This window comes from Centroberyx affinis, unplaced genomic scaffold, assembly GCF_046629955.1.
Source record: "Centroberyx affinis isolate AG114_WGS23_722 - 3 ecotype Tasmania unplaced genomic scaffold, CSIRO-AGI_Caff_v1 ptg001373l_1, whole genome shotgun sequence".
In the NCBI taxonomy this organism is placed as follows: domain Eukaryota; kingdom Metazoa; phylum Chordata; class Actinopteri; order Beryciformes; family Berycidae; genus Centroberyx; species Centroberyx affinis.
The window spans coordinates 197,840-222,652 of NW_027279859.1; the positions used below are offsets into that span (position 1 = coordinate 197,840).

General features: G+C 43.1%; 1 protein-coding gene across 1 annotated transcript in view; it reads left to right on the forward strand.

The window, feature by feature from the left end:
• Positions 1-480: 480 nt before the first annotated feature.
• The window catches only part of clybl (citrate lyase beta like), a 56,113-nt gene continuing 31,780 nt past the window's right edge, over positions 481-24,813 (forward strand). Inside the window, exon 1 of the mRNA XM_071525981.1 lies at positions 481-530. Within this exon, the coding sequence (XP_071382082.1) occupies positions 487-530 (44 nt within the window). The 5' untranslated portion in view covers positions 481-486. The remainder of the gene's footprint in view (positions 531-24,813) is intronic.

Sequence of the window (24,813 nt, forward strand, 5' to 3'; positions counted from 1 at the left end):
GTCACTGTGGACAAAGGCCATCTGTGTAGTAATAAACACATTGATCTAGAATCTACTGAGGTGACTTATAACCAACACACGTGCAGCCTGTGTATAACCACATAAAAAGAGACTGATTTTAGATGTTCATTGTTTAATTACAGTTTTGATGAATGCCAACATGCCTCATTACCCTTCCCCTTTTTTGTTTATTTGTATGGCTTGTTTTGAATTATTTTGTGACTCAAAGGCGTGCTTACATTTTAACATAATGGTGGGGGTTACTTCCCTCCCGCAAAAGTTTTTAATCTTCTAGGGTTTATCCCTTCTCCACACAGCAGCTCTTCATCTTACTACAATATACACTGTTTACCATGCCATGTGCTACGAGTTCCTCTGGGCCCGCCCCTGTCTATGCTGTGGCCAATCACAACGCTCGGGCGGTACAACCGAAACACTTTCGCAGCCAATCGCTGCTTGCCCCTTGTGAGCGTCACTCAAAGAAACATGGCGGCGCACATCAGCAGAGTTGTCAAACGGCTTGCTCCACAGTAAGTCCGAAGTTTCTCCTTTTCTTCTTCCTCTTAGTATTGTCTGTACATAAAATAAATTACGTGGTGAAACTTAACGGCGCTAATTTCGATATATATGTTTTAAACGCACTTCGTTTTCACGGTAGCAACTGTCAACCAAACGACAGTTGTTCAGTAAGGGAGATACAGGGCAACATTGCTGTTATTTTGTCAATAGTGGTTCATCTCTGTAATGTGTGCTAGAAAGAGAGAGCATAGGCGTGTTTGCATTGCTTGTGTGTGTGTGGCTCATGGCACAGAGTAGTTTAAGCCTGTGTTGTACCTAACCAGACAAAAACAGTTTTCCTAAACTAGCCTTGTACATTTTAGCATAGATTTTGATAGATGAAGTCTCTTGTGTGTGCTGCTTGTATTTGTTTAGCTATACAAATTGGTTGAGAGTACTTTTGTTATCTGGCTGCAACAGTTAGTGTATTTATAGGCTGCAACAATTAGTGTATCTAGATTGTGTGTGTGTGTGTGTGTGTGTGTGTGTGTGTGTGTGTGTTAGCTTGTTATTCACTCTAATTCATTGTAATAAGAATATTGACAATATTCTCTGGTTATTATTTTCTTTACACTTGAATATATATCTCCAGGAAGGGTTTGCTGAGCATGCGTTATCTTTTTTCAGGAAAGCCCTGCTTCACATTTCACAGGTGTACAGTTTATATACAGTTTTTATACAGTATACAGCCTATACAGTAGGTTTAGACTGCTGGCCAGCAGCTTCTCTGGATCCATAGAGACTCAAGTAACTTGCTCAAGGACACATCAGCGGTAGTTGTCTTAAGGAGCAGAGAGCACTTCTCATTCACTCAGAATCTTCCAGCCTGCCCAGGCACTCAAACTAGAAACCTTCCAGTCACAAGTCACTTCCTAACTGTCTAACCTTTACACTACTGCTGCCCCAGGCTACTTTCTTTGTTTCTATATCAATTAATATCACAACACTTAATGGATTTATGACAATATAGGTTACTAGCACCACTTACATCTGTGAATGTGAGCTAAAGCCAAGGTTAATCCAGTCCAACAATTTAGGCAATATTGGCCAGTTGTATGGGTGTAACAATATCTATCTGGCCTACTACTCAAATCTGAAATGTGACCCAAAAGTCAGTGGTTATAGTTGAGGAGGTGGATCTGTTCCTGTGGTAATGTGAATATACAGTGATTCCACCATCACATTTATTCCACTGTGCATTTTTACATTTATTTTACATGTATTTTCTGATATTATTTAGGATAGCCATGTATTGTTTTTTTGTGTATATGCACAAGTGCCAAATTCTGTCTACAATAAGCCGGATAAGCTGAGAGCTCACTAATGGAAATCCGAGTATGATAGCTGGGAAACATACACCGTATCCCATTTACTTTTGCTTGCAGCCGTTTCTATAAGTTACGTTTTCAAAGTAATGTTGAGAATATTGTATTTATTCATATATACTGTATATGAAGATATTTGTCATTACAGCATGAACAGTTTATCTTGAATAAGACCTCAATCAGGTAAAGTAGTAGGCGTAATACAGTGTGTTATGTAAACACAATAATGGGTAATTAGCAGTGTAAACTCTAATAAATACTGAGAAATAAAGGAGGGTGCATCTTGTGCACATTTTTGCAAGTAGTGTTAATGGTAATTAAGATTAAGTCATGAGAAGCAAATGATAGATGGTTAGTAGTCAAATTTTCCTATACATAAATACTGTGCTCCTCTGCTTTTGTAAATTCACACTTCAGTCTCTCAGGAAAAATAATGAGAAACTTCAAACAGTTTAAATGTCAGTTACAAAGAAGGTAGTGAGTGTAAGATTCTAATAACGTGTCCATACTGGTCAGCAGCATCATGACATGTGGCTCTAATTCAAGGCGCATGAATTTCCAGAGGCACAACTCTGATGATCTTGCTAATCTGGAGTGTGAAGTGACTGTCACGCCAGTCTGTTGTGTGTGTGTGTATCTGTGTGTGTGTCTTTGTCTTTGTCTGTGTGTGGTTGTGGTTTAATATGGGGATAGCCTGAACAGATTAAAGATAAAACGTTTGGTCAGTCTCAGTAATCCCCATTTTACTAATAATCTGACATTGGCATTTTTGATGAGTGAGCCTATTTAATTAAAGTCTTTTCCTTTAGCATTTGAGATACACAGACAAATCAAAGTAAACATTTTTATATTGTGCAATTTGTAGACTCATAAGTATAACCTAGGCATATAAACTGGCTATGTTCCTATTAGGATTCATATTATATTTTTGCTGAGGTCCTAGGTGCTTTGGGGAGGCAGTACTTACATGGTTAAATGCAGCCCTCTCACATGGCTGGAACTAGGAGAGGAATGCGTGTGCTTGTTTTATGGACAGCCTAGAGCCCTAGCCCTGGCATTGGCGGCAGACTGCTCTTTGTCACAAACACCCTCATGTCAAAGATGCAACAGCATCCTGGAGGAAACATTGACTGCCGCTATGAAGTCGACAAGTGATGAAAGTAGCCTAGAGGTTGTCAATTAAGACAGCCAAGGCCTGGACCTTATAAGTTAATGGGCAGTTTCCCCTCTCAGGGCCTGCCAGGGCTTTATAGCACAGCTTATAAAAACCCCAAGTGTAATGCACCCCTATAACGTTTTCAATTAACAGAAAAGGCATAAAGCAGTGCAGACACTTGGCAATCATGCTAGACTGTTTGTAAAGTGGCATTTGGCATAAATTGGGAGGTGAATTTTCGATTGCCCCAGTTGTTTAAATGCGGCAGCTACTGTGCAGAATTTTATTTTGATGGCACTTCATGCTGACTCTAAGCACTAAAGACTTCCTGGTGTCTGCCTATTACTAGGACTTTGAGCTTGGTCGTATGGATGTGCAGCCTGAAATGTAAAAGATTCATCTTATCAGTTGCAAAAGAAATTGGAAACAAGACACATTTTATTTAGCTATATAGATATTGCTCATAAATTTAGTGCAATATCTGTTTGCTATAATTGCAATTATCATTTGCCATAATAACCTTGGCCTGTAAGATTAGAGGATTTTGTATGGAATAGATGAACACATTTTAAGAAAAAATTGACAAATATTTCACACCACATGTTTAACCGCAGGTACCTAAAATCACAGATTTATTTATTGTAAACATCATTAGCTGTTGTACCTACCAGCAGCTTATTTGTAATGCTATTATACAGGAGAGATGATTCAAAATGCTCAAAGAAAATCCCACCACTCATCTGGTGTCCTGCATGGTCGAGTTGCTTTGGCTTCCGGTAGAAAAATAAATGAGTGTTGAATAAACACCAATGTGTTGACACCTCATTTCCTCATTGATTGGTGGTGGAAGCCGGGCCAGAGGTGTGTGGCCATAATCCAATCAAGCAAGAAAACAACCTTGGTGACTGTGTAACCAAATGCTTTAGCCAGGGAGGCAGAGCAGGCTGGCCAAGTAAAGCCAGACCCCACTTGCTAGGCCTTTCTTGAACTGTCTAATGGCTTATCTAATCTGTTTACTAGCCACATGCTTGGCCATTGCCTGGTGACACCCAAGTGCGCTGGAGATTTTGATAGATGCTGTTGAAAAATAAGTGGACCATTTTTAAAAGCCTATCTTCCTCTTTTTCCCCTTATAAAATATATTAGACGTTCAGCCCCTAAGTCAAGCAGGAGATCATTTATTTTATCTAGAAAGATTTAATAGCATTGGCAAGAAAACATGATGGGGTTAAAATAAACTAAATCTACATCACTGCATCACTGTGTGTGTGCCCACACGTGCGTGTATGTACCAGTGCACGCCTACAGAGACTTTTTTTTTCCACTTTCCTTTTTTCGAGCCAGTACATCAATAAATCGCTCTATTACCTGTTGTTGACCCAGCTAAGCTTGCCTTTGAAATTTGTTACAGAGCATTAAGTTAACACATGTTGCTGTGTGAAAACAAAGCTCTGGCGACTGGCGTGGGGACCAGCTGAGTAAACGGGGTTGAGGGAATAGGGTGGGATGGCAGAGAGGCAGAGAGGAGAGGCCTACACTTGTCCCAGCGCCGACCATGGTGGATCCATACGGCTAACAGATGGATGTGTTACCCTGGGTCCCCACAGACAAAAACAACCAGCCCAAAACAAGTGCCTCTACTCTGGCACCGAAGCCTTTGATCAACAGCACATCTTTGGCTTAGGAGTAGGACTCCTCAGGACCCCAGAGCGCACATGGGATCGCATCTGTACAAACACGGCCAGAGAGGAATGTGTGAACAATGCAACAAAAGAATTTTGTTCTAGATACTCGGGGTGGACTTGGCTAACGGGTGGTTTATGTGGTTTAGAGATTGAGCGTGGTGGTCAGATTGAATGAGGAGCTGGGGAAATATTCTGTGTTTTTAATGATAACACAAGTGGGAGACTTGTGTGTTTGCTTTTTACAGATGTGAGCCAATAGAAGTGGCGTGATGAAATCTCGCATACGAAAATGACCCCTTTTAAGAGTAGCCCAGAGTGTCAAAGAATTTTACATAGCAAATGTTTGATAACTACGGATATTTTTTGTTAGAATTGTCTTTGATGGTGAAAATACGTGTTAATCAAATGGCTACAGTATTGTATCTTTTACAAAACTGCTGCAATCACTGTGTGTTCCTGCTGTGGTGGTAGGCAAAAAAAATGCCAACATCTCTAGTAGGTCTGTATAGGTCTGCCTTAGCTACTATTTCCTAAAGTTGTTTGTGTATTATTGTTATATAGGCACAATATATCTAATGGTCTTATAGCCATCAGTTTATTGTAAATACTACACACTGACCTCCTTATGAGAGACCACCCAATTTCCTGATGGTGGTCATGAGAAGTTGTAGCCTATGTTATTCCTATTTATTGAACTGTATTGGAGCATTCACTGAAGGCATGATTAACAATTCCTATTAGCCCCCTGAAAGAGAGCGTTGGGCCGATACAGTATAGCCCACTTAGCATTAATTGGGTAGCAGTCAGAGTTGTGTGTGGGCAGGATATTGCTTCCAGGTTTGGAGTCAGCCCCTCTGTCAGCCCTCCACAAGGGGTCTCTTTGGTTGTTAAACAGACACAGATTTGGGTTCAGCTTACACTTCCCTAAACCGATAGGTGTACGTCGCAACATTAACTTTAGATCAGTTTTTAGTCGTTAGGGGAAACTTCCCCTATCCCCTGTTTTCTGGCATCCTCTGCCAGGATGGTGCTCCGCTCTTCTCACGGCACCTGGGTTGGCTCATTGCCATGGTGATGGTCGGCTAGTTCCAGGGCGATGAAGTGTAATTTACCCAGCATTTCCTGTCTGATACACACCACCCTAATGAGAAAGAGGCCTGCTTTTAGAGCAGAGTGTTTGTTAACCATGCACAGCAGGGTTATGTGTGTATTTGTGTGTGTGTGTCTGTGTGCCCCTCTGCCTGAATATGTTTGTGTAAACGTATGGACATCTATAGGTAGGACTATCTCCAGGTAGATTATAGTATGTTGGTAACTGCTGTGGCCACGTAGCTGCAGTTCTCAGTCCAACCCCTCGGTGTCAGTGTTGACGGCGAGCTCTGTGGAGGGAGCTTCGAGAGCAGCTTGGGATGTCTCTCCGAGTACTAAGTGAAGCTTGCATCTCACGTCTGACTTGTTCTCATTAAATAGACCCAAACTCTCATTGATTGACTATCCAAGACAGTTTTGTCTGGAATATCAACAACAAGCTCTCTGCATGGTAAGGTTATGCTGCCCAGAAAGGACTTTTTCCCCATCAGAGACATCTTGATTATAGAAAAAAACAATATTTTTAGTAGGCGTATTCGAACAGTAAAGTAAAATGAAGTACAAAGCCTAAAAGCTACTGCTGTTTAAACAAAATGTGTTCCTTCTTTTCTAATTGCATTGCTATTGAGATTAACTGAATGATTAAAATGATAACATTCAGTATAGAATGTAATTATATAATTACTACAGTCACACACAGGATTGTGAATTGTACATTAGGTGTTGGCAATGCATCAACCCAATTTAATGGCCCAATGCAAATGAAATATTAAAGATACATAAGCAATAAGGGTTGTGATAATAATGGGGCTAGATTTCCCATGGCGAGGGGGATGTAAACGAGGGAATTGGACCCTGAGGACTTGTGTGTGTGTGAGAGAGAGAGAGAGAGAGAGAGAGAGAGAGAGACAGAGAGAGCGAGACAGAGAGAGAGGCAGAAAGAGAGAGAGAGAGAACCTGTATGTATGTATGAATGCACCTGACATTTGTTTGTGCATACATGTAGGTATATGGTTCCACTGTAAAACATGAATGGCCATGAGCATAGACCTGTTAGGCCAATACACCACTGAGGAAGGAATGAGGAAAATTTCTTCTCTATGTCCGTTTTTGCAGCTTCTGTAAATTGAAGCCTCTCTATGACTCTTGAGCATCCAGTGTGTTAAACAGAGAAATGATCAGTAACACACAAAACCCTCTAATAAAAACAGGAAATCTGTAATCCGATTTTTCTGAAATCCTGAAAACGGAGAAAAATCACTTCCCAGGTTATAGTATCAGGGTATGCAGAGAGAGCTGACTGTAGTTTCTGATGGTATTTTGCCTCATTTGGAACTGGCTCATAGCTTCTCATCACATCACTGGCACGGGTTGCAGACAGGCCTCCTGTTAGCACTACACTTCATTAGAACCAGGTTTCAGTGGTACCACACACACATTCAAACAGCAAAGCCAGTGCACCATCTCCCCACCATCAAAGGAGGCTTTACACAAAGGACGGGGCTGTCTCTGTCTGTCTCCCCATCAGTGTCTGCTAATGATGCATGCCGTACGCGTGTTTTTAACATTGACACCCTCCTCTCCAGATCATTCATTCACACTCTCAATCTTTCTCTGTCTCCATCTCTCTCTCTTGCTCTCTCTCTCTCTCTCTCTCTCTCTCTCTCTCCCCCTTTTGTGGTGTTTGTTTGGCTGCTGGGTTTTGTTTGTTTATTGTTTCCAGATGGCAGACGCAGACTTCATTTGTGTGGCTTTCAAGTTCCCAGAGAGCTTTTTACTGCCTTGGCTCAAGCGCTTATCCTGTTTCCTCTAGCCGGGCTTTATGATGGGCCCTTTATACCTAGCAACTGGAAACAACTGTCACTACCAGTCTGCGTCGGGGAGAGCGGGAGAAAGCACAGAGAACGTGTCTTTTTTCCACGCGCTCTCCATCTGAACATCTTCATTAGAGAAAGTGCAGCCGTTGATCCACAGATGAGGAGGATGTTTCTATTCCCTGAGGGTGAACTTTACAAGCTTTATAGAATAAGAGAGAATACCCTTGATCCTTTTCACTGCTCCACAGTACTTCAACTGCATCATCAAAAGTGCCACAGAAAAATTCATATGCATTGTGTGAGGCTGATTCTTTGTTGACATGATGGTTTGACAGCCTGCTCGCAGTGGTGATGAGGCTGGTAGTCTTTTTTTTTTTTTTTTCCCAGGGTCTAACTGGGTCTGGTCTGGGCATCATTAGGCGCTGTGACGTCACTTATTTACAGGAACCCAGGAGGGCGACTCGCCCAGTAAATGTGGGGGAGGACCAGTGCATGTCTTTACTCATCGGATGCGGTTTAAAGACGGAGCCGTAATCAAAGCTCCCAGCTATATAAAACCCTCCCCTTCTCCTTAAGAGGGCCTTTTCTCCTGGCTGCCGCTGAATGAGTGATTACCCTGGCATTCCAAACTGCCTAATCCCATTTCTAGCAGTGATTTAACCCGGAGTAACAGTGGCCAAGGCGCTGCCTCCACTGGCTTACCCCATAAAACTACTCACTGAAGGGAAAAGTCGACATGTTTTGGCTGAAGCCCTCATCCTACATTTCTGTGGCATATTAACAAATAAGTCGGACAGGCAGACAAGTTTCCTCCCGTAAAAGTCATCGTTTCATTGATTCTAGTAAGGCGGCTGTGTCCAGTGCCTCGTTCTGCGTGCATTGAAAGTCAACGCATGGGGCTCCGATGACGTCAGCTGTAATCACGGGATAATGAAGTGCCCGTTAAGGATCTGACAGGGTCGAAGGTGGGTCTAAAGATAGAGGTAGTAGTGCCATATACGTTGGGAACAGAAGCACACTCATCACACTAACCCGCTCGTGACCCTGCACGAGGGGAACCGAGCTGAAGTGTCACTCCGACTTTAATGTCCACGTAATCGGTGGTGTTTGTGTTTTTATCACCGCCGAGCGCCTGGCTGACTGGCTAATCTCATCAGGGTTTGGGCTCTGGTGCTGGGGTGAGGCAGAGGACAGCCTGGCGTGACCCATATCTCCGTGCCAGGACGGCTAAAACACTCCGGCTCTACTGTACAGTTCCATCAGAGTTTACTACGAGGCCCTTTGCCAGGGTGTTTACTAGTGAACTGTCTGGCACAACAAGATAATGCCTGTACTAATGCCCTCTAAGGACACAGCCACTCTCACTGAGGAGGGCCTGCTCTTTTTCATCAAGCCGGACTCTCTGAAACTACTGGTACAGCAATAATACATTGGCAGCAGATGTTGAGTGTAGACTAGGCTTATACCGTAAGAGATTTTCACAGTGTTAGGTGGTGTTGTACCGCCTGTATAATATAATAACGACTATTATAGCAATTATAATTATGCAGCTGTGGAAAACAGTGTATAGCAGGCTGTCTATCTTACTGAATATTCCTTTGATCACTCAGCAGTGCACTGTGTTTTTGCTGTTTAGTCGTGTGCCCAGAGGATCAGGGTGGGATTTCACAAGGCAGAATCAATGTTGGTGCTTTCATATTGACACTGATAAATTGCCTCTGACATTTTGTTTTTGGTTTTATGAAAAGAAGAGGAATTGAAAAGTGAACCCTTAGAAATATTCTAGAAGTTTCATCAAGTAGGTATAAGGCTTGGCCGTGATTCTCTGTTGTGAAATACCCCGTGTCACATAGATTGTTGTTCTAGTGAACTGACACCTTTGCACTCACTCAGCAGCACCCATGGGAGGTCAGAAACCTGCTCAACCCTCCCTCATCCCCCGTCCACCCACTGCACTCACACACACACACACACGCACACACACAGACCAACACACACAGGAAACATGTCAGCAGTGGAGCGTTTGATGGTCTAATTAAAACCAGTGGATATTTTTGATTCATTTCAATCCCCTGACGTCTGTGTGTGTGGACACAGAGGCATAATAAAGGAAGTTCCTTTATGTGATGGATGGATAGTTTTCCTATTTTGCTGTTAAGTTGCAATTCTAAATATTTAGCTTTCCATTTCATAACAAGGCTTGTCATTGATATGGATGCCAGGAATGGCTGCACCACCCTTTTGTGAGTACCTCTTGCTCTGGAGTTCACATTTACTGATGTTTCATCTGTCTCACTGGGCTCCAAGTAAAGCACACACACTGAACGTCTATTCACAACAAAAGTCAGATCCAGTACGGTCATGAAAACATAAAAGAAAAGTTGTGCAACACTCCTTGCAATTCCCCATCACGAGGATAATAGGAAGGCCATGCTATGCTAGATTGCAGATCCAGATGTGTCTGTCTTTGTCATTGTACCTTCCTGAGGTCATGCAATATACTCTATTTACTGAACACTATTTACTGCTGAGTTGCATTCAAGAGAACTGCATATTGAAGCTTTAGATCCTGTTCTGTAAAGGCTTGCTGGGTCTTTAATTTTGAATAGCAATTAATGCAGGATACACAGACATCCATCTGGGAACACCATGTTCAGATCAAACAAACCTTTTAAAAGAGTTGAACTTCTCATCTAGGTCTAATTATTACCTAATAGCTGATATGATAGCAAACAACTAATTATTATCTCTTTTCTATCAACCCATAAAATGAATGAAAGCACCTCTGCGCATGGCAATAATGGATTTGTGTTTATGAAAATAGGCCCCAGGTGCTAAATGCTTGTAGAACTAAATTGATTCTAGCTTGTTCATAGCTATTCTCCAAATATTAGTCTAGCAGTTGTAATTGCTGTATTTTATCCCCCAGATTCACCTAGCGTGTGTGTATGTGTGTAACATGTGTCTAATGTAACATAACACAATGTGTGCAAGGTCGGAGTTTGTGTTTATGAAAATGTGTCATTTGTACAGAAAGGCAGGCGATATTCAGCTGCAAATTTCTGTTTATTAAAAATTGTCATGTAATATTCTGAATGAAAGGTTGGCTGCTTGTTTTTAGAAAGGTTACCTAAAGGGCTCAAATACAAAGCAGGTTTTTAAACTGAAGGCAGTCTCATTATTAGAGATGTGTCACCTACTACCCTTGCTGGTTCATTTGTGTAGCAAACAGCCTGATACCCAAGCTTATTAAATCAATGGACTAAAAACATGTTGCCTCACTGTGTTATTAAAGACCAGAGTACAGACACGCATGCATAGACACACAAACACAAGCAGCATGGTAAGTTGGCTTATCTTTGATGTACCCCGATTGACAAAGAGACTCCCCCCTATCAAAGGATTACAAATAAACTCCAATGAAAAGACTGATGCACAAAAGGTGGCCTGTGTTCTTTCTGTTTGTATTAAATTTGTTTGGAATAAATTCTGTTATGAATTAGTAGTTTGTGTTTCTGCTTTTGATCTAAATGTACCACATGACGCCTAGTCCTTGATATTGAGTTTGTTTTAAGATGTAGGCCTAGTTTAGGCTTAGGCTACGAGAATAGTCTTCAGTTTCCTATCTCTACAAAATATTCCAGTCCCTGGCTTTTCTTAATTTGGCTGCGTTTCCAGCCTCTCGGGCCATATTCACCATGAAAAGTGGCCTGCGCACTGAATCAGAGGGCAGTATAGGCTAGAGCACAAGCAAATTGCCATGCCTTTTAGTCCCATCTTCAGTGATGCGCTACTTCCTCAGGCTTTTGTCTCCCGTTTGGGGCCACAGCTGTCGGGCTAGGTGCTATCCACGCTCCCCTCCCAAAAACCTGCGGCCACGCGCCGCTGCACCCCAAACACTAAATAGGAGCATTAGACACACCATGTTAAGGGCTGCTGGTGTTAGAGCTGTGGCTGTGGGTGCGTGTCTTGTCCCATGGCCAGGGACACGCGCATTAAGCATGTACACACTCATGCAGGCACACAAACACACTCACAGTTGCACACCGCATTACACAAGTTGTCTTCTACTCAGTATTCTACCACAGGCCAAATAAATTTAGATATATTCTTTTGTGTTAAAACCCTACCCATCATGTCCCATTGTCCCATCGTTGACTTCTGCTGTGTCTGGCGGCTCTGCCGTTTGATGTGTCATTACACTGCCCAAGAGTTGCCATGTCCTCGTCTTTTTGCTCCCGTTGACTCTTCCCTCTGCCTTTAGTTTCCCCCGCCCAGCTACAGAGCTGCGCTGTGAAAATACCCACAAGGCCTATCTACCCATATGTAGTGTTGCAGATTTTGATTATGCACCAGCAGCATCACACCTCAGCAGGGTATATCCAAACATGAAAATTAATTCACAGCTAAATGCTGCTATATGCAGTCCGAGAGGGAGAGGAGAGGAGAAATCAAACACAGGTTTACACTAGTGAACAGATGAGCAGGGAGAAGAGAGCCTAAAGGCAGGCAGAGCTGTGTTCATTAATGTGCAAAGCAAATGGAACAGTAAAAAAAAAAAAAAAAACACAAAAAAACGACCATTTCAATAGAGGGAAGAGCCCTTTGATTGCTGGGAATTTCAATGGGCATAAGAAATTGACCTAAATAAAATAGATGTAAAATATTCTTCGAGCTGATTAAAAATCAAGTTAATGAAGAAGAAGAATAAAATCAGCGTAATGAGCTGAAATTATAAACAGAGCAGCGCTCTCACAGGAGAGCTACATTGATCAGTCTGAAATGAGAAAGTTTCGGCCAGCTGCTGTCTAGGTTTTACAGGCAAACTTGTTACCTTGAAGCCGGGGTTTGTTGTCCACCAACTTACTTCAGTTCAGGTTCAGGTATCAGGTTATCAAGTTCACCCTTGTTTCTCCCTCTAAGCTTGTATGAGAGGGAACAAATTACTTTTTTTTTTTAAGTTGGACTTGTTAGACTTCTCCCAATATACTGTGACCGAAGGTGGCCTATAGTAGCAACTTACTAGCTGCAGCTAGCGTCCTTTTAGTCTATCTGTAATGAACTTTAGCATGAAAGTACTTGGGCATGACTTTGTCTCAGAGCAATGCAAATGGAATTGCCCCCCGATGGTTTGGAATGCACCCAGCTGGCCTTTAAAAGGTGATAATTGGAAAATACAGGATGCAGCCGGAGTCGAAGGAGGGACCTCGTGTTCCACTGAGTTAGCCATTGCATGGATGGAGGGAGGAGAGATGTAGGAAGGTGATGTGGTGAAAAAGCATCAAATATATGAATACTTAATTTTCAAAATATTTTCTTTAATGGTATTTTGCGGTGTGCACAGCATGTATGCACAGCCCACACTTGCTCCTGTATAGTGGTGGAAGAAATCCTGGGCTGCTAGTGCTTTCCCCAAAAGACTGTAGTTCTTGTTACTGCCTTGTTTTGAAGGTGGGTCAGTGATGTAACTTGATGTGAAGTCAATTTTTGATGTTCAAATGTCCAAACTTTGGTTCAGTTAGACGTTTAGATCAGTTACCTATATTTAACAGTTTATTCCTTACCAGGCATGGTTGTACCAAATGACTTTTTATATGTAAGTAAATTCCTTTATTATGTTAAAGTTCCACTTTCCACCATTCCACACAGCTTAAAACCTCAAAGGTAACACAAACTGCCATATATGTAGTTTAGAAATCAAGTGTTTTAGTGTTTAAAAATGCCCACCTTTTAAAAACCTAAATATGTAACTGAAGCAGACCTTTTGGAAACCCAAATACATTATTAAATACTCTAGGTGTACGTGTAGCACATAGGTTGGTCAGTGACAAACCAGTGTTATGCTACAGTATGTCAGTGGCATAAATACTGTAGGCTAGTCTAATTTATAAAACCTGACACAGCAGTCCTTTACTTCTGGGGAAGGAAGTGGAGTGGGAAGGTCAGGAGGCCTGTACAGGAGTTCTTCCCTTTACAAGGCCAAATTCAAAGCATTTCTCCACTCTCTCCTTGTGTTGGCCTAACCTAGCATAAGCCTGTGCATCCGTTCTCCATTACCGCGTTCTCTTCAGAGAGAACGTGACAGTGATAAGGCTCTTTTGAAGTCCAGCTTTACTACAGGCACTAGAGAGAGACAAAGCCAGGGGCAAGAGCTGCTGAACTGGAGGGGAAACTCGGCCAGCTCTCTTTACTTTTCTAACCTTCAAGCTGGCGTTACTTAAACGTCCATATTACTACTCAAAAAGCTCTTGACATGTGCCGTCTTTACCATATGATGCAGCATCTATCCCTTTCCTGGCTATAAAAGACTTACAAGTACCTCTTTGATGAATTGACCATGTTATTGTGTGGATTTATCAAAAAAGAAATTTGAAAACATTACAAAAGCACGAGGCTATTAGGCTACATTCCAGTCAAAACAGTCTGCAGCATCTCAACCTGCATGCCCCGTGTCAATCAGCAGACATTTCCAGCAACAATATGCCAACGCCCAGTCCACACTCTGTTCAGGAAGCCCTTTAGTAACTCCAAATGGAATATTCTTAATGACTTCCTGTACCTGAGGCCTGCTAATGCTATCTGGGATCCAGGCCTAATTTTACTGTACCTCTGACCTTTGACCTTGATGGAGCATTGTTGTCGGCACTCAGGAATGACCATCAAGACTAATGTTGATGCCTAGCCTCTCTAAGATTGTGACTTTCTACATAGTGGCACAGAACAGAGGACAGGTCAGGGTTTCTCTTTAAATGCTCTAAGAGACGATTGTCAGATGTTGACTACTTGTGGAAAAATCTGTCTGTTACTCATGTGCAACAGCTACAGTATCTGCAGTAGCGTAGTCTAATCCTGAAATGTGTTGGTGTCAAACAAGTTGAAAACGTGACTTTGAGTTTCCATGATCCGCCCTGTAGGGGAAGGAAGGGGCATGGGTTGCTGCCCACCCTGCACCACACCCTTAATGGAGAAATAGGCCAAGGTAGGGTCCTGCTCTTTCCCTCTCACTTTCCACATCGTAGTTGGGTCTATGTTTGTGTTTCTGAATGTTTCATCTACTGTAGAATCCACCCACATTAGTTACCCTGCAATATAGCCAGCACCCTTTATTCACCATTAGACCAGTGTGTGGAAAACAAGGGTGTTGGCAACTTTGGGCACGACATAAATTAAAATTAATATTGGTTTACATTAAAACTAATGCTGGGAAATAGCTTATACCAATGTCAGTTAAGCTATCCAAGGACTGCTCAGTAATAAGTTCACAGACAGCCCCAGAAAAGATCCCTCAATATCAGGGTTGGACTCAACTGTTGTATTTGAACCTAGTTTGTTTGATTGTCAAAAATCTGTATCTTAAACATTGCAGGATGAAGGTAACAGCTTGGCTGGTTGGTTGGATTTGTCCTCCAGCAGAAGGTCAGAGTCTTTAACTCTAAACTTCTCTCCTCTCAACCGCAACACTTAACTCCTCCTCTCGAATATGTCCAAGCCCTTCAGGATGCTGTGGAGGCTCTTTCACACTGTGAAGTCTCAGGGCAGTTCAGCTGAAATCTGCATCCTCTTGGCATTTTGGCAATTTACTAAACTCAAATGTTTGAGGAAAGAGAGCAGGTGCTGCAGTTAGCCTTGTTCAGAAGTCTGCATTTCCTCCCTATTATATCCTTAGGCCTACATTTGGTGCAGCGGTACATCTTATCCACCTTACTGTAAGATTTTATATTGCCTGATTGTCATTTAATTAGATAGATTTAAATTATTTAGGATTTTAAACAATTCCCCTTTATGTTTAACTTATGTTTAACTATGGAATAGTGGGAAACCATGGAAGGAGGTTGGTGTTTATAGAGCTCTTGCACTTTCATGGGGCTTGCTGACTCATCGGTGGCTGTGTTGCGGTGAAATCCAGCACAAGTATTCCCTCCATGTGGTGCACAGCACCCACAGCACACAGAGCTGTGACAATCCCAGCTTCCTTTTTGCATCACAGCTTTTGCTAAAGGAAATGTGTTGTTGATTTAATGACGCTGCAGTGGGGAGGGTCTGTTGTTGTGGAGAGGTTTTGCTGTGTTTTTTCCCCCCAAAACTATTTGATTTAATAAAACCATGATCACAAATAGTGTAGCATTGATAAAAAAAAAAAAAACAGTTTAAAATATTAAATATGTGAGGATGAAACCTAGATACTAGTGACTTATATATACTAATGAATCATTTATCTCTCACATTTACTTAAGTTATGTTTTGGCTTAATATGAGGGCACACATGTTTCTATGTGTGTATATATGTAGAAAGGAAAGAAATGGGGAAGACAAGGAGGAAAAGAGGGACAGGAGGAAAGAGAAAGGATTTTTATGGATGTAGTGGTTAAGATGGTTAAGAGTTACTGGAGAATGTGTAGGCATACTTCAATCATGAGAGATCTTATGGAGAGAACTTTCAGCTTATAGTCCTTTTTTATGTGTGTGTATATGTGTGTTGTGTGGGGGTGGGGGTGGGGGGTCGTGGGCTGCTTTGGGGGGTTTTGGCAGGCTGATTTTCAGGAAACTTCCTGGTGTGTCAGGATCAATCGGGCCTAAGCCAGTCTTAATTAAAGGCTTGGGGTTGGGCAGAAGTCGAGGGCAAAAGGCATCCCCGTTGGTTAAAAGAATGAAGTGTCTGTCATTGGAGCACTAGGGAGCATCAGCATTATTGCTAAAAAATTCCTCACAAAAATCTTATTGTTCAACAGTGATACGAGGCCACAAATGATGCTGTAACAATATCAGCCCACTCAGTTATCACTCAGCCATCTTGTAACATGCTAAAATTGACATTTTAGGTTGATCTTTTCTTGTATATACATTCTATTTCTATTCATACACTTAAGAAGCCAGGGTTATTGTTTTGCTTCCAGTGATACTTTATGTCACCTTATGCATTCTGTTGACTGATCTTATGTGTTAGAGCACAAGTGAATCATGAGAGAAGAGCAATGCCCACTCCTTTGAGAGAGAAATCTCCTCTCAGCTCACCACTCAGTATCTACTCAAGCGTGCTTGAGTTAAGTGAAGGAGTTTGAGTCACTGAAAGCAGGATTCATACCATACATAATACCATCATACTTTGATTACCTTTCTCATTTTTTCTCACTTTCTCTTAGCTATAAGAAGTAGTTATACTGGACATCAGTCATATTCAGTCTTTCCTGCTGAAGCACAGTGGCTTCACAAGTTTCCATTTTAAAACAGTTGCAGTTATTGTATTTTACCACTTGGGGGCACAGACAACTTACGAGGAAGAGAAGATGAGCTTTGCGCTGGGGTGTGAACAGTGAGGAAGAGAGGGTGGGGGTGTGGGGGGGGGGGTTCCATTAATTAAATGGAATATGATCCAAAAGACTCTGTACTCAGTCATGACACATCATGTCCCACTAGAGAGGAAATAAGACAAATGTCACAGATGTCCCTTTTTTCTCTGTCCTGTTTTTCTCCGGTTGTAGTTTCCCTCCAAATCCAAACCTCAGACAGACAGCGCCTTAGTAGGTTTTGGTCTCCTGAGTGGATCTTTCCAGTCCACCCATCTGTCAGATTTCTCTGAGGTCCGAGGAGGGGTGTGTGTGTGGGTGTGTTTGTGTCTGGGCCTGGAGGGGTGGGGGATGGGGGGGGGGCAAGAGACCAGCCACAGTGCATATCACAGCCTAGACCTAATATCCTAATATCAGTCTGATCTGCTGTCCCACTCATATCCATCTCCTGGGCTGATCCCGGCCCACCCTGCCCCAGACTGGAGATATTGTTATTCAGATCATCGTATTAGCTAGCCTATGTAACTTATCCATCCATCATCTCTATTCCTCTCTCTCTTTCTCCACTTCCAACTCATGCAGTGCATCTGCTTCAGGCTTCACCACCCCCCTTCATTCTCCTCACCCACTTCTTCTCATTCCTCTTTTTTTTCCCCCACCAGAGGACCCTTGACACCTGTGGAGTCACTAGGCCATACATCTTTTAATTGACTTTTTTATTGTCATCTTGTTTAGATGCTTCATCACTGGAATGCCATGCCAGTCAGCTTTGAGGTGTATCAGCTGTTGTTTTACCTTAGATAATTAACTTGATGGAAGCTGGTTTGACATCCAGCAGCGTTATCTATTATGTAAATGTGACGCGGGATCGCTTGCGAGCGGCGAGAATCGTTCTCACCTGTAGACATGGTAGACCTAATGCTGATAATGCATTCATGTCAGTGAAGGGTTATGTAACTGCACCGAGAGCGAACTGCTGAGATGGAAAGTGCAGCCACCTTGCCAGTCTTAATGCATTCAGGCTCCACGGTGTCAGATGGCCCGGGTGATCCACAGGGCTCAAGGCGGCAATGCTGTTTTTCAGTCAGCATGTGTGTGTGTCTATGTGTACGCATGAATATAGGTGTGTGTGTGTGTGTGTGTTTGTTAGATTAGGCTCAGAGGTGTGTGTCCATATGGTTTGGTGGCAACACATCTGAATCCTCCTGGCCTTCTGCCAGAGGAGTGTAACAGACACAGTAGCGTGTATATTTGGGTGTGTGTGTGTTTGTCTGTCACTGCTTTTACGTCGAGCCCCTCCCAACCTTGTGTGTGTTTTTTGAGGTGAAGCGTTTCTCAGTAGGCCTATGTTGCTCATGTGCCTATGTATACTGTATGAGTGTGTGTGAAGCAGGAGGAGGAGGAGGAGGAGGAGGGGGGTGGATTAGCTAGCCCACAGCAGAGTGTCGAGGGAAGACAGTCCCAATGCATGCTGGTCTCTCTGCCTCCCCATTGGTTGAGAGGCTGCTTAAAAGCAAACACCAATCAATCCTCCCTGCCTCCCTGTCTCTCTCTCTCTCTCACTCGCTCTCTCCCTCTGCTGCAATTACGACAGGCCCGACGACAAGTGTTAGAGAGAAAGCCCCCCCTCCCTCTCCTCCTCCTCTTTTCTCCACTCCACTGTAATCCTGACACTGAAAACCGCCCCTCAGAGAACAAGTGTCAGACTCAGAATGGAGCGTGGAGTCAACTCCCCTTTTTCCCCTCTGGTTAGCATGTTAGAGAGTGCTAATGTTGATGGAAGTGACAATTAACAATGCAATGATCACAGTGATGTGCTTGTACTGCTGCCTCACAGCCTCGCTAAAGAGATAAGTGACTGATCTCAACGGGACCGGGACCGGGCAGATGACAGATAAGCACATAAAGGGACAGCGACTTCGGAGAACATAGCCTAAGCTCGTCTACCAGATATTCTGCAAGCTCTCTGCGCTTAGTATTTCACTTGGTAATATCAAGAGCCTATTTTTAGTTCTTATTCAAGCTTTGAACTGTTACGGAGGCCTCTTCTTTTATATGGAGGGTTATAAATACCAGCCATGATTCTCTATGTTAAATGTTGATCTTTGAAAACAAGAGTTAGAAGTTAGACAGAGACAGTTTCCAAGCAAAGCAAATCAGTGGGAAATACCGTGAGTTGTGTTGGGAGAATAGGGACACACTATATCCGTGCCACAGACTGGCAAGATCACACACACATACACGCAAACACACACTTGCATATTACTGCTGCTTCTGTTGCTGACTTCTGTGCCAGGCACCCGTGGCTGACTCTGAAAAACAGGGGAAATGTTTTGGAGACACAACCTGAGATATTGACCACCTTGCGGCCCCCGCTGTCAGGTTGTGAAACGGCCCAAAGATATTTGCATGAAATAAATGAGAATCTCTCTCACGTCCAGCCCTGCCACGGCCAAAGGTTTACTGTCCCAGATGCAAGCTCCATCTGGCCCTGCTCTCCTCCTCTCTAGTCTTTAACTGTTCAGATACACCATCATTAGTGAGTGCTTGACTGTGGATAATATTTGGTAGAAGGCTCAACATATGTCTGCTTACAGTCTTCCTTATCGTTCAAACCTGACTGTTTCATGGACTGCATTGAAAGTAAACGCATTGTTAATGTTTTTGTGACACTTTTATTTGTGCATCCTATGCATTCATAATGATGGGTGCAGCAGGCCGTAGTGTCAAGTCCATTAGGATGTAGTGTGTGCCGGTGCTGTATTTAAAGAAAGCCTTATTAGACTGTGCTGTGACAGCAACACCCAAGTGAGTCACACCTCTTTGTCTGTCCTGTTTGGGATTTTGGGAATATAGGGTTGAAGGGGGTCAAACGGTCCTCTATCCTGAGCAAACACGGACATGGTGACAGCCGTTGGGACAGCAAACCCCCACGAGAACCAAGCTGTCCCGCCAACCTTCTCCCCGCCTCTCCACTACCAGCACGACCCCCCTCACCCCTCACCCTTCAGCCGAGGGCTGTGATCCTGCATAGCCAGCATAATGAAGCCATATAAGCCTGTTATTGGCTGCTTTACGGCTTGTTTTATGAAGGTGAGCCGACAAGCAGCTCCAAATAATGGTTCCTGTCACTTTAACGGACAGCATTACCAAGAGAAAAGGAGCGTTGGGGAGGGAGGGCAGGGCAGGCTGGAGAATGGGCCGGGGCCTTTATGTTAGTCCTGCCAGAGCTTTGATGGGTAGAGGTCTTGCTGCAGGCTATCACTGTTACATTTTATGTCTACCACCCTTTGTCAGAGGGACATTATTGACGTTTGACCTGTGTTCTTATTCCCACCTCCTCTTCACTAATCAATTACCACATCGATCCATTAATCAGACTAGGGTTGTCATGATACTACAATTTCTAACTTCGATAAAATACCCAGGAAAATATCGATATGCGATACTATTTTCGATACCACAGGGAAAAATTTGTATTTTCAATCTTTTTTTTTTTAAATACTGTTTTCATGTTAAAATATAATTTTAACATGGTTAGGGTTAGGCTTATACTGCACAAGCATGTGAAACATCATATTGCCTCCTGGCCTCTGCAGCATAGACTGTAAGCAACTAAGCAAAAAACACAGACACAGAGACCCAAACTAGTCCCTTAATATCCGATAACGCAGGGGGAAATCCCGGTGCAAATGAGACAGATGGACGGACAGACAGACAGACGCACGCTTTTCCATAACTCATTCAAAACTTTTCACTTACACAGCAGATTACCCCTGCTCTAGTCATCAGCCTATCAGAACACTTTTAGCTTGTTGAAGCAACAGATACCCACCAATGATAGGAGAAAACCAGCAGGGCTAGAGTTAGTGGATTATTATTGACAGAATGATTTTAATCGGACATTTCAACGTCTAGCTAACGTTTGGTTTGCTAGCTAAACTAAAACGGATGATGTGCAGGGTACGTTAACGTTTATGATAAGTGTTTAATGCTTCAGTGATGTTGAAACGGGAGCTTTCGCTAACCTCTCGAAATTCTTTATATAGACTGGCGTGTCGGTCCTTAAGGTGCTTCGCCAAGTTTGACGTGTTGCCCCCCCTTCGTCGGCACCACTCTGTAGCATTGTTTGCTGACTGAGGCAACAACCAGCTGACTGCTACTAGTGAGAGGAGGGGCTGTGGGCAGCGGTGCCGTGTGTGTGTGTGTGTGTGTGTGTGTGTGTGTGTGTGTGTGTGTGTGTGTGTGTGTGAGTGTGTGTGTGTGGAGGCGGAGAAATAATATGTTTGATTTTTCATTAAGCGAAAGCACTGCTGGTATCGATACTGTTGCAAATGAGTATTGTATCCGTTTCAAATGTTTAGTATCAATACTTATCGGAGTATCGATACGTTTGACAACCCTAAGTCAGCCAGTGAAACGGCGCGTGGGTAGCTATGTGTGAAGCATTATGGGATAGGCCTCAGGCTAACGTGGAGGAGGGCCTTCACCTGTGGAGTGCACTGTTCTGCAACCTGAGCATTGGCTTAACAAGTAGTCCTGGCCTTCCTTTACAGGAATCTCCTGTTTCTTTATTCCTGAGAGAAGAAGTTGCCCTCTGTCCTTTAGTGCATGGAATGCCTATACATCTTCATAACCTAAATACACACACACACACACACACACACACACACACAGACAGACACTGACATATATATATTTCAGTCAGCCAACTCATGTTATTTATTGAGAATGAATGCAAATACAGATACAGAGTTTAGTATGGTGTCACTGACATGCACAGCACATCACTCTTGATTCAGAGTTAACAGAGGAAATAATGCAAACAATTGTATGTGTGTGAGGTTTTATTGATATGGTCTAAATTTGTCAGATTTCTGAAATTTACTCTCTTTTCACATAAGCTCTCCTACTGGGTGCACGGAATATCATGATTGCACTGTAAATTAATGTAAATTAAGCTTGGCCATCCGTTTAACATGAGTGACACACGCGCGCATACACACACACACACACACACACACATATACACACACACACACACACAGCCCCTTATTCATTTTGCAAGATACTTTTTTTTTCTTAAACTATGGGAAATGAAAAGAGCCTGTTATTCCCAGCCTAGAAGCCAACAGAATGATAATTGGCAGGAAGCGTTGTTGTTATTTAGTATGGCTTCTGAAGCATTGGCTCAGCTTCCTCAAATATCAGCAGCTATTACAGTGTGGCAGTAAAAACAGGGATGCTTTTAGAATGAGAGCGAAAGTGTTTTTGTTCGTCTCACTGTTTCCATGGAGGTTAGGCAGTAGCGTAATTGTGTTTAGGGTGCAAAGAGAAACAGATCAGACGCAGAGACAGCCAACAGATCAAAACGGAAGCTGCGGGAGCGGAACCCACCACGCTTTGATTAGGTTTGGTTTGGTTTTGGTTTGGTGTGTGTGGACTGAAGCCATCACCCCAGTCCTTCTCTGGCCTTGCCAAGTTGTTTGCCAGAACAGGGAAAGATTTGGGAAAGAAAGTTAGGGAGACAGCGAAAGGGAGAGAAGCTGTGGGCTGATTATAGCCCACCCCCCTCAGGTTGATCAGGGTCCAGCCGACAGTCACCCAGCCCTTGTGGGTTTAATGAATTGAGAAGACACTTCTTGTGTGGATTTTTCAATTCTTCAGCATGTCATTTGGCCAGGAGTGCTATTGTCCCCTGTCCCTTTTCTCCCTGCTCCTTCTGCCGAGACGAGTCGTGTCATCCCCTCGTGATCAGCACTTTTGTTGCCTTTGTTTTTGGCCCTACCTCAGAAGTCCATCTTGTCTTTTATGTCCCTGCCTTTCATGCATAAGGGAACAGTTGTGGCCTGTTGTGGGGCTGTTCCACTGCATTTCCACCAGTGGGGTTTCCTTTCATTCTCTTCAAAGTACTACAATGGGGCTCTGAAGGCCTGAATGGCCAATGCAGAGTGCACAATCTTAGAGAGCCCGCTCATTTTGTTTTGCCAGAGTCAATAAAAATGCTAAGTTAAAAGCTAACCCCCTTATGCCCTCGTCAAATGGAGCGACATGTTTGACCTTTTTAAGCTCCCCTCTCAATTATCTTTTAATGATAAATTCATTGATTATTTTACTGCTATCCAAACTGTATTATACAAACTGTAATGCAGCGTTTCATTAGAGAGGAGAGAGAGGGAGAGAGAGAAAGAGAGAGAAAGAGAGAGAGAGAGACTACCAACCATGAAAACTACCCTCTAACTCTGCAAATGATAGCTCTTATGTCCTTTCCTTTCTGCCTTTTCCCGGGCCGGAGACCCAGATAAAGACGTCTCCCTGCTTCCAAGGAGGAGCGGGATTTGACTAGTTCTGTGTGGAGGGATGAGGGGAGAAAGAAATGGCCACTGTCGTCTCTGGGCATTAAGGCAGAGGCCTTGTATAAAGGCATTGTGTGCAGATTTGTGAGCCGGGAGAAAGCAGGGGACTTTGAGAGGGATTACAGGTAGACAGACATTGGCTGCTGAAGATAACCGCCATGACTTCATCCTCATTGTGCAGATTAAGGCATAAAACCCAACCTAATGAGACCGGAGAGGGGGAGAAGACATGGATGGGAGGAGGAGAAAGGGGCATTGTTGATGGTGAGGGACATGGTGACTGGAATGAGCTTTGTAAAAGGGGGGAGAGGAAGATGTAGGGGGAATGGTGAGTGTTTGATAAAATCTGAGGAAGTGACATCAAAAAACGGTTGGTACAAAAATCTTCCAATGTCAAACATAGAAGGCTAAATTAAATTAAATGGCTGAAGAGTAGGGAAAGCCATAATCTCTCATATATGAGCAAGATATAACACATGGGCAACACGGGTGACTGTTGAGGATAAGAGAGAGTTGCTCGCTCCATCTGCTCCGAGCAGAATGAATAAACTTGAGCGATGACTCATGCGTTGGTTCTTTCTATTTTCTGTTCGCTCTGAAAACTCATGACCACGAAGAGGTGTTATCATCATCGGTCATCATCATCAAGACATTATGAACAAGCGTACTGTTGTCTTTCCTGTTCCTACCGGTAACAGAGAGGCGAGCTCTCAGTGAGGTCAGCAGCCACCAGCTGATCTAATCCGGAGGGGAACGGATTGCTCAGCCCGAGCTCTGACTCGCTTGAGGGCAAGTGAAGAAAGCAGGAGGCAAAAAAAGAGAGAAATAAAAGAAAAAAAGTGTTTGATTCCGTTCCCTGCCTGTCCTGGGTGTCTCCGGTTAATTTTTCAGCATTTCTCGGCCATCCAATTGTGTCTTCAGACCTGAGGCAGTGTAAAAAACACACATACAGCATCACGCTGGGAGGAGGACCAGCGTGGGGATTGTTTTAGCCCTCTTTTTCATTCTAAAAAAGAAGTGTGAGACGGGAAGGTGGGCATGAAACCAGATAAATATTGATGACTTTTTGACCGTTTCATTTCACACCCTCCAACAGCTTTCTGGGGACGGAGGGTCTGTTTATGCATCGCAACATCGATTTCCTCCTCCCTTTTATTCATCTTTATTTATTTTCACCAAATTTAATCTGGAACCTTAAACACCACAGACCGCAGAATGTAGTTTGCATATTAAAAAGCAGCTGATTATCGTGGGGGAGAAACACAGATCTTTAATTTTGTGCATTTTAGACACAGCTTCTGCCTGCACCGCCATGCTGGAGATAATTGTGGAAATCTACATATTGAGAGGGAGGCTGCTGTCAGGGTCTGTTTTGGAGTGGGGCTCTGTTATCTGCTGTAATTCATGTGGTAGGATGAATGTTACCACCTGAATTAGGCTATTATGCTGCCAGGTGGAGGCCAATATAGTTACATGAAATAGTGATCATCTCCTGATGATAATGAACCAATTACTACAGGCTATTCATAACACAATATTGGCT